The sequence below is a fragment of the Phalaenopsis equestris genome, unplaced genomic scaffold, assembly GCF_001263595.1.
Source record: "Phalaenopsis equestris unplaced genomic scaffold, ASM126359v1 Scaffold000016, whole genome shotgun sequence".
Lineage (NCBI taxonomy): Eukaryota > Viridiplantae > Streptophyta > Magnoliopsida > Asparagales > Orchidaceae > Phalaenopsis > Phalaenopsis equestris.
In genome coordinates this window covers 358,177-372,189 of record NW_018164458.1, presented here as the reverse complement: position 1 = coordinate 372,189, position 14,013 = coordinate 358,177, and the positions used below count along the sequence as shown (strand labels likewise).

The 14,013-nt window shown below is 32.5% G+C and overlaps 1 protein-coding gene across 1 annotated transcript in view; it reads left to right on the top strand.

The window, feature by feature from the left end:
• Nucleotides 1-14,013, top strand: part of LOC110018354 (DNA-directed RNA polymerase 2, chloroplastic/mitochondrial) — a 34,930-nt gene that overhangs the window by 896 nt on the left and 20,021 nt on the right. The window contains 12 exon segments of the mRNA XM_020715642.1: nucleotides 1-126; nucleotides 1,712-1,924; nucleotides 2,042-2,175; nucleotides 2,265-2,331; nucleotides 2,454-2,512; nucleotides 2,844-2,961; nucleotides 3,870-3,983; nucleotides 4,134-4,265; nucleotides 4,348-4,764; nucleotides 5,694-5,744; nucleotides 6,807-6,877; nucleotides 13,798-13,882. Coding sequence (XP_020571301.1) covers nucleotides 1-126; nucleotides 1,712-1,924; nucleotides 2,042-2,175; nucleotides 2,265-2,331; nucleotides 2,454-2,512; nucleotides 2,844-2,961; nucleotides 3,870-3,983; nucleotides 4,134-4,265; nucleotides 4,348-4,764; nucleotides 5,694-5,744; nucleotides 6,807-6,877; nucleotides 13,798-13,882 — 1,587 coding nt within the window.

Here is a 14,013-nt window from a genome sequence, read left to right as displayed (position 1 = left end):
CCTGCTGATATGATGGCTGTCATCACAATGCATAAGATGATGGGTTTAATGATGACTGGAGATGGAAGTGGGAGTATTATGGTTGTTACTGCTGCGTGTAAGATTGGGGAGGCACTTGAGCAGGAAGTGAGTAAGAACTTCATTTGTTACTTTTATCTCCTCCATTTCTTAATCTTTTGATGGTTGGTTATATTTTCTATATTGTTGGGTAGTTCTTGATATACAAGTAGTGACCTTAGTTATCAGGATTAAGCTCTTTGATATTGGGCTCTTGTATTCTTATCACATTACAATTTAGATCCGATTATTTGGCTATGCTAAAATGTTTCATGTTGCTTGTGAATCTCATAGGTTTTAATAACTTTTGCCATGGTTGTGCTAAGTTTAAGAGTGCTTGACTCTCGTACAATAGCCATGGTTGATTGGGCTATTTTGAGGGAGCTCTTGTTGATGACTTGTTATGGTGCCAAAAAGCTTCCATTTTATAGGGATTGATGGCCGATGTGATTGAAGAAAAATAACAAATAGAAAAGAAATTTTTTGCTTGGTATTTAATGCTATTTTAGAGATCTTTTAGTTCTTAGTGACCGTCAACCCACAGATAAATGGGTTCCTTCGGAGTTAGTCCTCTTTAATACAAGTTGTGATCCTCAAACGAGCACATGAGAATCCCATCATAATCTACGTTCAGAAAAAAGAAAAGAAAAGACAAATTGCAGTCGACCAGATCATTTGTTGACCATGATTGAACTAAAAATCTTGATCAACTATGAATGTAATACTAAAATATGGACATGCTTAAATTTTAGAGTTTATGGTGAAACTCCAACAGTTACACCAGAGGGCACCTTGAAGTTAAAGGTTTTTTGCTTTAATATTTTAAAGATATTTCACTATCTCGCCTATTTTATTCAATTGATTTCCACATTAGCAGAATTGCACATAAACTTGAATTATCTATCCGAAAAATTAGATTCTAAAGATGACCCCAATAAGTTCAAGATACAACTTCCAACGTATAACACGTTGTGCCAAAGGTTTCAAGAACAAACTTCTATAGCATAGAACTTTGTCTTTCTTGACACCTTGCTTCTATGTTCTGGTTGATGTATTGCTCTAACTCTAGTTTTCACCCCGAACTCTCCTCCATCAAGATATTCTTCACTTTAGTTTAAAAAATTTAACGACTCTGTCCTCTTAGTATAACTTCTGAGGAGGCGCCTCATGTTTAATAGTTTTGATTCATTGTAAAGTGATTTCATAATAGGTGATTGTTGCTACTCAATGATTTCAGCAGTTCAGAAACTTAACTAGATTTTTAAGCCCAGCACTTGAAAGAAAGTACAAGTTTGCATGCTGCATATCCTTTAGTTCCTGGAAGGACCATCCAACTTTGTTTAGTATTTAAGTATAACGTTTCAAGTATTTTTTGATGTATTCAAAGATGCATGTGGTTTCCGTTTTCATTTTTTGTGTAGTGATTTCTGTTGAATATTAATGAAACTTGAAATCTGGTAGTTCCATAGCTTGACTATTGTATTTTAGTATGCAAACTACTCCTGTTCTATATGAATATATCATCAAACATATCTTGTATTCCATCTTATATTTTATTCATATAGCATTTTTAGTTCTTTTTACAATTTTGTTATTGAATTGGGTAGTAATTTATTTCAGCCATATTTTTGCTTTTACTACTGGCATGAATCAGGCTAAGATCCAGAAACTTTTGGAGAAAACTAGAAAAAAGAGTAGAAAGGAGAAGGCAAAGGAAGGCATAGAAGATGATAACTTAACTAAAGAGCAAGAATATCTGAGGAAAAAGGTTACAAATTTGATTAAAAGGCAAAAACTGCCCTTAGTAAGGAAGATAGCTAAGGAACAGGACAGCTCTAGGCCTTGGGGCCTGGATCTTCAGGCCAAGGTCTACTTCCAGATCCGACCTCCAGCTTTTCAATTTTGTCTTCCCTTTTTCTACTAGGCTTCTCTATTGTTTTTAAACAATACCTTAGCTTTGGGTTTTATATTTGATCTAATTTAGGTGGGAAGTAGATTGGTCCAATTGCTTATAGAGACAGCTTACATACAACCTCCTGCTACTCAATCACCTGATGGACATACAGATGTTCGTCCTGCATTTAGACACTCGCTTAAAAATTTCAGAAGGGAGCAAAAGTAAATATTTTTAGCATGCTACGTTCCATGTAATATCTTTTTGCTCTTGATTTTCTATGACGCATTATTCATTCTTTATGGAATTTTAGGAAGTTATGTAGAAGATATGGGGTTATTGAATGTGATCCATTAATTCATCAAGGACTTGACAGAACTGTAAGTGCATTTTCATCGTTGATTGCACTACTCTCATCTCAATCTCCCACTTTGTTTTCCTTAGTAAGAATCATATAGTTCCCTTTATGTTGGGATGCTTTTTTAGTGTGTTTTTTCTACAGGCAAGACACATGGTGATCCCTTATTTGCCAATGCTGGTTCCTCCAGTAATTTGGTCAGGGTATGCATTTCAGTCTTCGTAACTTATTTAAGCCCTTCTGAATTCAATGATAAATTTTTTTACTATAAAATGTAAATTCTCAGAACTTACAGTTGCAGTGCTTTCATTAGTAGATGATTGCATACTTTTCATGCTTTAATTTGATTGTTTAGTTTTCTGTGCTATAATGCTTTGCATGATGAATGCAGTGTTACTTGCAAGCTGGGGGCTATTAAATGAACCTATATGCACAGTTTTTTTTTTGTTTTGATTATTTACCTTTTTCCAAAGGAAAACATGCTGATTTATTCTTTCTTTTACACATCTGACGCTTTTGTCAAATCCTTGGCAGTTATGATAAAGGCGCACATTTGTTTTTGCCATCATACATCATGAGAACTCATGGATGCAAACAACAACGTGAAGCATTTAAAAGGACTCCAAGAGATCAGCTGCAACCAATTTTTCAGGTTCATCAATTTTTTTTCTTAACTGAAAAGTTATAAATAAAACTTGAAGCAAATAAATTTGGCAATGTTTCCTCAGAAGCATTCTCAGCATTTTATCTACCTCAATAGATTTATTATATTTAATTATACTTTGACAATCTGGTATAGTCATCAAGTGTTATATCAAAACATAGATTAAGATGGCATATCTTTGTACGGTGGGTTTTAAGTGGTAAAACTATGAAGATAGGTTTTTTTGACTAACTATGAAATTGCAGTAAAGAAGAAAGGATATTTCAAAGCAAAAATGAAACCGCAACTTACATTAAATGCATGGAAAGAAATAGTTTAAAAAATGATCCCATGTTGCTCAGATAAAGATGCAATGCTACTGATGAAAAATGTTTGTGTAAATATTTTTCATTATCTTAAATAATGAAAATATTCATACAAATTTACTTGGCAAACATGTTATTTTGTTTGCAACTCTTTCAGCCTCTATCTCTCCGTGGAATGTGCTGTAGTTTGGTTATGTTGTTGGATCAATGCACTATTTGCCTGTTGGTTCATTACTAAACTTCCAATTCCATCTGAAACACTCTGCACCTGTCCACTTCGAAACTTTGTTTCGCCTAGATTAGAGGGCTAAACTGCACTCTGTTGTTTTGGCATTCTCTCTCCTCCTTGCCCTTCCCATTTTTGTGCCTTCTCATTCATTGTAATGTGGCTATTACACTTTTTTTTGTTTTTATCCATATTGTCTATTATTTCTCTAACTAAAATGTGATAAATTTTGTTTCCATGGCCAGCTCTTTATTTTTGAAATACGCTATAGATTTGTATAGAATCACTGTCCGAAATTTCTTGTGATTTAAAAAAAAAAGGAACTAGTTCTTCATTTTTCATTTAGAAGATTTCATATGCATCAGGCCTTGAATACACTTGGCAATACCAAATGGAGGATCAACAAAGACGTCCTTAATGTTATTGACAGAATATGGTCTAGCGGAGGCCGCCTTGCTGATTTGGTTGATCGTGAAAATGTAAGTTCTGCCCAATTGTGACAGATGTTTGAGCTGTACATGATATTATCTACCGATAATAGAACTATCATGAAAATTAAACATTCTGTTTGAACATCTTGTAGTTTTGAGTCATCTGATTTTTCTGCAATCCTCTTTTTTTCTGAACAGATCCCACTTCCAGACAAGCCCGAGACAGAAGATGATGCTGAAATTAAAAGGTGGAAGTGGTTACTTCACTCAGCAAAAAAGAAGAATACTGAAATGCATTCTCAACGGTGTGATGTGGAACTTAAACTTTCTGTAAGAGGTTTCTTCTTTACATTCCTGCTGAATGAGTTTTAGGTGTAACAGATATCTGATGCTATTTTGAACTTTGGAGCAGGTTGCTAGAAGGATGAAAGAGGAGGAGGGCTTCTACTACCCCCATAACCTTGATTTTAGAGGCCGTGCATATCCAATGCACCCATATTTAAATCATCTTGGCTCTGATTTGTGTCGAGGAATTCTTGAGTTTGCGGAGGGACGCCCTCTCGGAAATTCAGGGCTGCGATGGTTAAAGATACATCTGGCAAATTTATATGCTGGTGGTGTGGACAAATTGTCACTTGATGGGCGCATATCATTTACTGAAAATCACTTGGAGGATGTTTTTGATTCTGCTGACAGGCCACTTGAAGGTAGAAGATGGTGGTTAGGAGCTGAAGATCCCTTTCAGTGTCTGGCTGTTTGTAAGCATCTTGCTCAAGCATTAAGGAGTCGAGCACCAGAGTCTACAATTTCACACTTACCCATTCATCAGGTGATTGGAAGTTTTGATTTACTTTGTTAATGACTAGCAATAACATCTGCATTTTTTGGGCTGAGTATTTTTGTGTTTGTTCATTCCCCATAAATTTTCTTATTCCAAAATACCAGATTCTTGTATAGAGCTGATAATTATGTATGGAACTCAAAATTCACTCAATCGTTGCTTAAATTTTAGTCGAATCAAATCTGATTTGCTGTAAATTTGCTCAATCATTTCTCGAATTTCAGTCAAATCAAATTTGAATTCTCACTCAAAATTTGTTCCATTGAACTCAAAATCAGCTCAATATATGGTATATGAACACATGTTGTAAATATATAAAGATATGCATGTGTGTGCATGAGCTTGAATGCGTGTAGTGTAATTTTAGTAATTGTAATTGTAATAGTAATATTTATAATAATAAGGATCATAATGATTAGGAGCTAAAATTGTTTTATATCTCATAGTCTTAGATTTCATCAACTTGAAATCCATCTCTTTTGACTTGACTTGAACTTGGTTTGAGTCAAAATCTAAATATTCATTTTCAAGTTATGTTGGTTCACCGAACTAAACTCTCATTATCACAACATTGGTCGTTGCTTCTCCCCAGGAATATGCTAGAGTGGTAGTCCAACCTACCTTGGGACGCTGCACTCCAACGTTTCTATGATAGTTTTCTTAAGAATAATGCAAATAAATTCCAAGAATCTGCTGAGATGTAATGAGAATTCTAGAATGAAAAGTTTTAATTGACTTGTTTTAAATATCATTTTGTTTTAGCGGGATGAGTGAATGGCAAAATTGCCAGGTTGTTTGCTTAATTAATGCTATTGTTATTTCCATTTTAGTTCATAACGCTTAATCCAATCTCCAGTATAACATATAATATTTACTTATTTGTGCAGCCTTGATTATTTGTTGTCTATTTTATTCAGGATGGTTCCTGCAATGGTCTTCAACATTATGCAGCCCTTGGTAGAGACAAGGTATATATATTCGTGAATTGTATTGTTTTAAGTTTTTGGACGGTTGTTGATCATTCTATTGTTAATTGCTTGGGTATTGTTAGATATGCCTAAACTTTAATGAGTTAGTCAATATGAAGGAAATAATAGTTACGGAGAAATGCTTATTCATATGAACATAGTACACACTGTTGATCATTAGAAAGGTGGAAAAAGTGATGTTTCTGATTTCTCTATAAAATTATGAGTGTACGTTTTTTAAATTTGGTGTTTGAAACTTGGTTTATAAACTTTAAACATTCATTTTTATCCTTAAATTATGGAGAAATGCAGATTTATTAGATAAATTTTTGTGGTTCTTCTGCATGGCTTCTTTCACTGTTTGTCTAAATAAATGAAATGTGTTAGACACACGCAAACATATTTCTCTTTATTTCCTGTTTATTATTTTGCTAAGGATAAAATTTTCTCAGCAGCAGTTTTGCAAATTTCTTCAGGATTCAACTTACTAGGTTAAAATTGCATTCTTATTGGCATTTTCATTCTCAGCCATGGTTTCTACCTGGAGTCCTTGAAGGTAGTGGAGTCTATTTTCTAAGTAAAGCTAATGCTAAGATAGCAAACCCTACTAGGGACTCTTTAGTCGCCCTGCAAACATAAAAAGAAACTCGTGCTGTAATTATAATATCATGACTTCCAATTCATTTTGGCTTTGATTGGATTGAAGGGCACTGAAGGAAATGAAATGAAATACTAGTTTTTGGGTTGAATTTCAATCAATAAACATTGATTTTAGATTTTCGGCTCTTTTTTTTCATTTCTTTTCACTCAGATATCTCTCTTCCAAACGGGGCCTTTAGGTTTAGACTTCAGGGAGTGCTAACTATCTTTTCTTGATTATCAATAAACTCCCCTGCATCCTCTCCTTCCTTTCTTTCTGGCTAAATGTTGCTACTCTCATTGCATAGTTGAAATTAAATCCTTTCAACCCTTAAAATTGTTCTTGATTTTTTTTCTCCTAGCTGAGCACTTGCTTTTGCTTACTAATCTTGTACTTTCCTTCTCTGGTACCTGAATTTTCAGTTAGGGGCTACCTCGGTGAACTTGGTCAATGGTGAGAAACCTGCAGATGTCTACTCTGAAATAGCTGCTAGGTATGAAGCTTTGGTAATTTTTACTCCTGTTCTAAGTTTGCCTTTATGATTTTTAAAAAAATTACCCTGGCCACTAACAGCTTGGAGACTTCTGTTAAATATATTTGGAAAATCTATATTTTGAGGAGACTTACATCAATCTGTTAAATGATGTTATGCTAGTGGCTCTTTCTTTCATGTTTAAATGTTTCTGTTCAAGGTGCTGAGATGATGTCATATTACTTCCTTCATAATCCAAACAAGTGCTTTTTGTGACTTTTTTTGAAATCTTCCAAGCTCTTATCAAATGGCGTTATCTTTTGGTGATACTATTTTTGAAGCTCATGCCCTATTTAAAAAGTATGTGTTGTAGATGATGAATCTTGTAATCCTTTTTTTCTGGCAGTTTGGATTTAATCGAATGATTCTAATTTGCATGCCTGAAAAAGAAAAGTACTGTGATGAAACCAGCATATGTAAATCTGTATGTACTTTCTTCCGGGTAGCATTACATGATAGAGATGTAGGGAGAATTATGGAGATCATGTCTGATGCTTAAATTAGAAATGTACATATTTACTTTCACTGATTTTGTATTTCTGTTATTGGGATTTAGGTTTTGTTTGGAGACGCTCTTTGGCTCCTTTCCATTCTACCAAACACTTATAAAATGCTGTAGCATCGTTTCCATTCAACCTCTCTGAAATTTTCTCCCACCGTAATGACATTTCTCCCCCCATTTCGAATCACGATCTCGGCATAACTTCTATGTTTTGATTTATATTTCATAACTGGAAAGGTCAATATTACCCTTATTCGTCATCAAAAATTGATTTTTGGCGTGGAAAAAGAAAAGTACGAGTAATCAATAATCATAATCGACATTGAGAGGTCTCTGATTTCTTCACTAACCTTTGTCAGCTTCAAATTGATTGTTATGGTTCTTCTGAATCTGACAACATCTCTTACAACCTACACCATTTCACTTTTTCTACACAAATCCTAAAAATCAATTTTTTTTCTTTCGCCATGGGAGAAAGCTTTCTGAGGTCAGTTATACCTGTCACACTATGAGAAGAAAAAGCAGGAGAAGCCAATGAGATGAAAGCAATCCGTACGAGGGCTCTGCATGGCAAGTTTCTAATGGAGAAGAAAGGCATTGAAGATGAAGTCAATGAGGGTTAAAAATGGAGTTTTGAGGAAGAAGATGATTATACAGTGGGCAAAAAGTTCCTTAGCGCCATGTGATGGATTATAGGGAAAAAATGGAGTTATTTTTTTTTACTTTAGGACTTTACATCAAATTTTATAGTATTTTAAAAATTATTGTGGTGTGAGCCTCGCATTTCATATTTAAATTTGAAAATTAATTGTTACATCCTGAAATAACATTCCAAACATGTCCAACCAATTTAACTGGATTTAATCTTGACTGAACCAAACACTATTCTAGATTTGATAATTGCGGATTTATTGAATTTACTCATATTTAAATTTTATTTTTTATAAATAATTTGTTAGTATTAGATATGTTGGTTATAATTTTAAAATATTAAGATTATTGTAGTAATTTATATTAAAAAAGCTACATGTAATACTGTTAAAAAACACATTTTTTTTTATTCAAACACTAGTATCAACTTTAGGAACCACAATTTTATATCAGTGTTTCTTCTAAAGTTGTTTTTAATGGAACTTTTATAAAAGGAGAAACCCTCCCAAACAAAGCTTTAATTAGAAGTTGATTTATTTAGATACATAAAATGTAGCTCCTTGCATGGTCACCAAATCTTTTTGTACATGATTAAAAGACCTTTTTCAAAGTTCATAATTCTATTCCATTTTTTTATCACATTAGTTCAACTCCAGCTAATTTGTAGCTTAGCTTCATAACCAATCTATTTGTGAATATTATTAACTTCCTCTCCTTTTCAAGCACGACCAAAACATTGTGGGCATGTTTCTTTCTTAATCAAATGTTGAGTGTATCCTTCTCATTGCATGAAAGTAAATTGCGATTGCAAAGGAAATGAAAATAATAATAGGATAAATAAATGAGTAACTAAGACTTCATTAATAAAATTAATTACTTTACAGGTTCCAAAGGAAAACGCTTCACTTTCATAATACAATTGATGGCAGATGATTTTTTTGTTTAGTATTGTGAATCCATATATAAGCAAGGTTGATACTTGATAATGTTGAACCATATGATTATTTATTTCGTTTAAGAACTAGCATTCCTTTTATTCCAAATGATAAAAAATGGAAGAAAAGATATCCTAGAGATCTTTCAAGTCCTTCATATGCAGATGTCTCTAGATGAAAAGACTGAATTCAAAATTTTAATAAGAGTTTTCTGCCAAAATAATAATACAGCTGCAAGCTTAGATAATCCACACCCGACTTTGTCAAATGGTTATCTTTTAACTTTCAAAAGGATGATTGGATAATAGATAAGATGCTAGATTGAGATTTCACTATCTTATGATAATTTTTATGATATGGTTCAAGCTTTTTATAGGCATAAGCACTTGTTATTAATTACTCTTCTTGAGAGTGAGAAACACTCATGATTAAAGCTAGTTTGCAGATTTTATAATTTTTTTCTTTACTATTAGCAATTTGGATTGGTGGAAATAAATATCTACAATGTCTTGTTGTAGATGATGGGGGAATGCTGATAAACCCGATTAAACTCATATGGTTTTGTTTTCCCGAGTTGTCATGGATCTTATTTACTTAGTAGAGTTAGTTGATCCAATTAGAACAAATAAAAATTTGTTGTAACCATGAACTATGTGTCGTTCAAGGGGATCTTATAGGCTTGTCGGATGTTTCTATATAGCTTGATTGAAGAACAATAATGGCTAACATAGTGGTTTATGCCGGGTCAAGCGTATGCTTTATGGCACATCAATAGAATTAAGCATTAGGGAACATTAAGTCTTTGACTATAATTATACTATAATGATGTTTTTGCAATTAGTTTAATCTCTCTGTCTGGGGGTATCTATCATATTTTTATTGATAGGAAATTTTTATGTTTGATAATATATATTCTTTTAATATAAAATTAATTCTATGATCTTGATATTAGAATTTATTTTTTTATATATGTTTTTTTTGCTTAGATTTAGTTTTAGTTTCCTTCAATTATGATTTTACTTAATTTATCTCCATTATCATGAGTGGAGTAGGAAATTTGCTCTTATCTTGGAAGTTTAAGAGGACATTTTTATTAATGAGGTCTCCTTTTCTTAGGATTTACAATAATAATGCTTTTCATTGAGTACTATTGCTCGAAATGTATTTTTATTTTTGGTAGATAGGGCTGTAAACGAGCCGAGCTTGAGCGAGCTTAGGCTTGAATCATGTTCGGCTTGTTTGAAATTAATTCAGTTCGAAATTGGCCCATGTTTGAAATTTCTTATAAATAGTGTGTTCGTGTTCGACTCGATTTACATATTCTTGTTCGTGATTGACTCGAAATTGGTTTGTTTAAATTAATTAAAAAAAATAGATGTAGCGTGTTGGATTCGAACCAACGCCATTCTCATGCAATAAAAAATATAGAACCACATGACCAAATGAGTTGTAATGATTTAAACTTAGATACAAATATATGTAATTTATTATTATATAAATAATATATAATTTTCTTATTTCGAGCTAAAACTAGCGTACACGATCGAACAAAGGGTTGTTCGTGTTCGGTTCGTTTATAATTCGAGCTTAAAAAATTGTTCATATTTGACTCACTTAATGAACAATTTGAACACAAGCTACTTAACGAGCCAAGCATCAACTGTTCACGAACAACGAGCTTTTTTGACAACCCTATTGGTAAAGGGTTTAACTTTGATGACGAAACCCCTTAGATTATAACTTCATTGATAATTGAGCCCATTTAAAATTGTGGATGCACCTTGAACTGAGGACGCTTATTTATATTTTACATGAGGATTACATTGTGAACCTTACCCAACTTTGTTTTTTACTCGCAAAAAATAGGCTCAGGAGTGGACTACTAGTTAGTTACTTGTGATCACTCATTGTAGGCTAGATGCCCAATAATGTTTAGTTGTTAAATGAATCTTCAATATACTTTGATGACCTTATGCAAATAAGTAATTGAATTGCCAAATCTTTTATGAAAATCCCCGACCGAATTACTAATACTTAGCTAATTTTAAAAAAAGCCTGTTTGAATAGAGGCAAGGGATTTGCAAATTTTTCTGTTATTTGGATTATTTTTGGAATAAAGGCCCTATCTACTATGCCTTTGCATGCACAGGATTGGGCTTGGTCGACCCCATATTTTCTCGGTGTTTTTATCTAATTATATATATTTTCTAGTATTTTTGGTACTCATATGGTATGTACTTCGTAAGAATATGAGATTGCATGCTTCTATATAGTCCTACAAAGTACCAAGCAGGGCTATGCATGGTTCTTATAACTATCCTAGAATTTTTTTGAAGCTTCTCAGAAGTTTGGTTATTTTCTTTGGTTTTATTCTGTTTATTTTATCTTTATAGTAATTTTTTTATTTTTTTGGGATAAGAATCTCCTTTTATTTTCTTGATTTTTCATATTTTTGTACTCCAAAAGATGTCAAATGCTCCAAATTGTTTAGTTTAGTTTCACGTGTAAGAGTCACTGGAGAGCGATGCAAATGAAATTTAGACCAGTAAGGAGTTCACTCATGTTTTGAAAGCTAGTGAATTTGGGGCATTTGGATTGAAAATCACATAACATGCTATTTGATGCAATTTTTATGTCGCCAAAGATTCTATTAAAAAATAGACTATTTTGGAGCTCTCAATTTAAAAATTAAGTCGCTTGATTGATGACAAAGGTTTTTATCAATGTGTAAAGTGTTTTTCATGCATGTTGATGCACCATATTGCAAGGTTTATAATGCATTGTGCGCTTCCTAACCCACCATTGTGTACATTTTTATTTACAATTTTGCTCGTGTTCATGCCCCTTGTTGTTTACAAGTTTATTGAAATTCATAAAATACTTTTAGATTTCCTTTTGTTTGTGTGACACCCATTACGGCCACTCATCGAACATAAAGGCTTAATAGAGACAAGTACAACACAAATCTAATATATAATATAATTTATCATATATAGGTTTAGAATGATTATAGACACATAATCACACAACCGAAACCTACCAAAATATTTTATTCGTTTTACTATAGTTCTTCTGATAAACATTGGAGTTTAATTGCAGAATATCTAACTTCCATGATAACATACTTTAAAGGGGGTATTTTCTTACAACAAAATTATATATCAAAATATAAAATGCCCTTTGCAAATCAAATCCTCCATCAGGATTAAATTTAATTTTTCCTCTATTTGATAAAATAGTCAGTCATATCTAATAGTTTAAAAACTTTGTAAGATAAACAATTCTTGAACAGAATTCAAATATTCATGGAGTTAAACTTTTGTATAGTAATCACGAGACATGTGAAATTAAAATAAATGCAGACTAGTCTTGTGCATTACTTGTAATCCATATAAAGTGACATTTCCTTAATTATAATTTGAATAATAATATTTGAGGTAATCTAACTAAAAAAAACTTGAAATGATATGCTAAATATTATTCATGATATGTACCATACAAGTAAACTTATAGGTGTCATTTTTAGAGAACTTTTTTCATAATAATTGTACTTATGTCATTTATTTCTTACTATTTGGGTCTACTTTTAATTAGTTATGTCAATTATTTACTTATGCCATCATAAAACAGTGGATTGTATTATACCTTTATCACATATCATAGAGTAGAAAACTAAGCCCATTGCATATTGAGGACTCTTTTGTCTTTATGTGAGCTTACGTTTATTATTATTCTTGGATAGACTATCAATAACATATTAATATGAGAAGCATTTTACATCCATATGAGTTCACTTTCCTTGCCATATATGTATAGATTATCAATAACATATTGATTTGATGATTGCCTCTATATGGATAAATTTATTATAGCCAACTTAACCCTCATGGCATTTTTTTGATGGAGTCCAACTTCTCCCTACCAATGCCTTTACATTTCAACGTTCTTTAACTCTAGAACCTAAATCATGAATATTTGAAGTATCAATATTCATTAAAGGAAAAATAGTGCTTTATAACTCACCAATAGAGCTAATAGCTAAGGATAGCGGATTTGACTTGGAGAAGGAATTTTCCCTTTACCCACAAAAAAAAAGAAAAAGTAGAAGCAATTGAATTGGGAAGTGATAAAGTGTAGTTTGGTTTTAAATGAAAGGACATTTTATCCTTCCACCTGAAAACATTCTTGATTATCACTTTAATTTTGTCGTCAAGCGATCATGAATGGAATTTTACTAGTAAAAGTTTTTCCCATTTTTAAACAACAGCTAATTTATAGCTTAATATGCTTCCTTTCACGTATAACTTGATGTTTTATTTTTTTTCAAGGTTATTAAATAATTGGCCTTCGTTAATTAAGCAAAACTTTCTTTTTTAATAAAGCAGTATGCAAAGAACAATTATATTCTGACATGTAGTTATAGTACTGCTTTTCATTAAAAGAGCGTCAGCGAGCTGTTCTTCCAAAATTTTTCCATGTAGGCCTCAACGAAATGTCCAAACATTGAGATTGTTGTGGATAAGTTAGCTGGAAAAAAGCAAGTTTTTTAACTATACTCTTTGCTAGCGGGTTTGCTCTCTTCATTGATTGCAGCATATGTGTCCAAACATTGAGATTTTTATGGATAAGTTAGCTGGAAAAATTAAGTTTTTTAACTATACTCTTTGCTAGCGTGTCTGGTCTCTCTTTATTGATTGCAGCATATGTTTTAACTAGTACCTTGAATGTTATGGAAGTTTATTTGTCCATAATCAATTCAATTGATCTCATAAAGCTGTTGTTATTTTAATTAGAGTGCTCGAAATTATGCTGAGGGATTCAAATAAAGATCCAGCTGCTGACCCAAATGCTCTTCATGCAAGACTCCTAGTTGGCCAGGTTAGTATGGTTTTTCCTCTCAAAGTTTCCTTTATTTTTATTTTGATCTCTTTGAAGTGGTGCTGGACTAGCAAGTGGAGTCGTCATTGGGGTGGGCATAATGCTCTATGTCATGACCCAAAGTAAAGAGG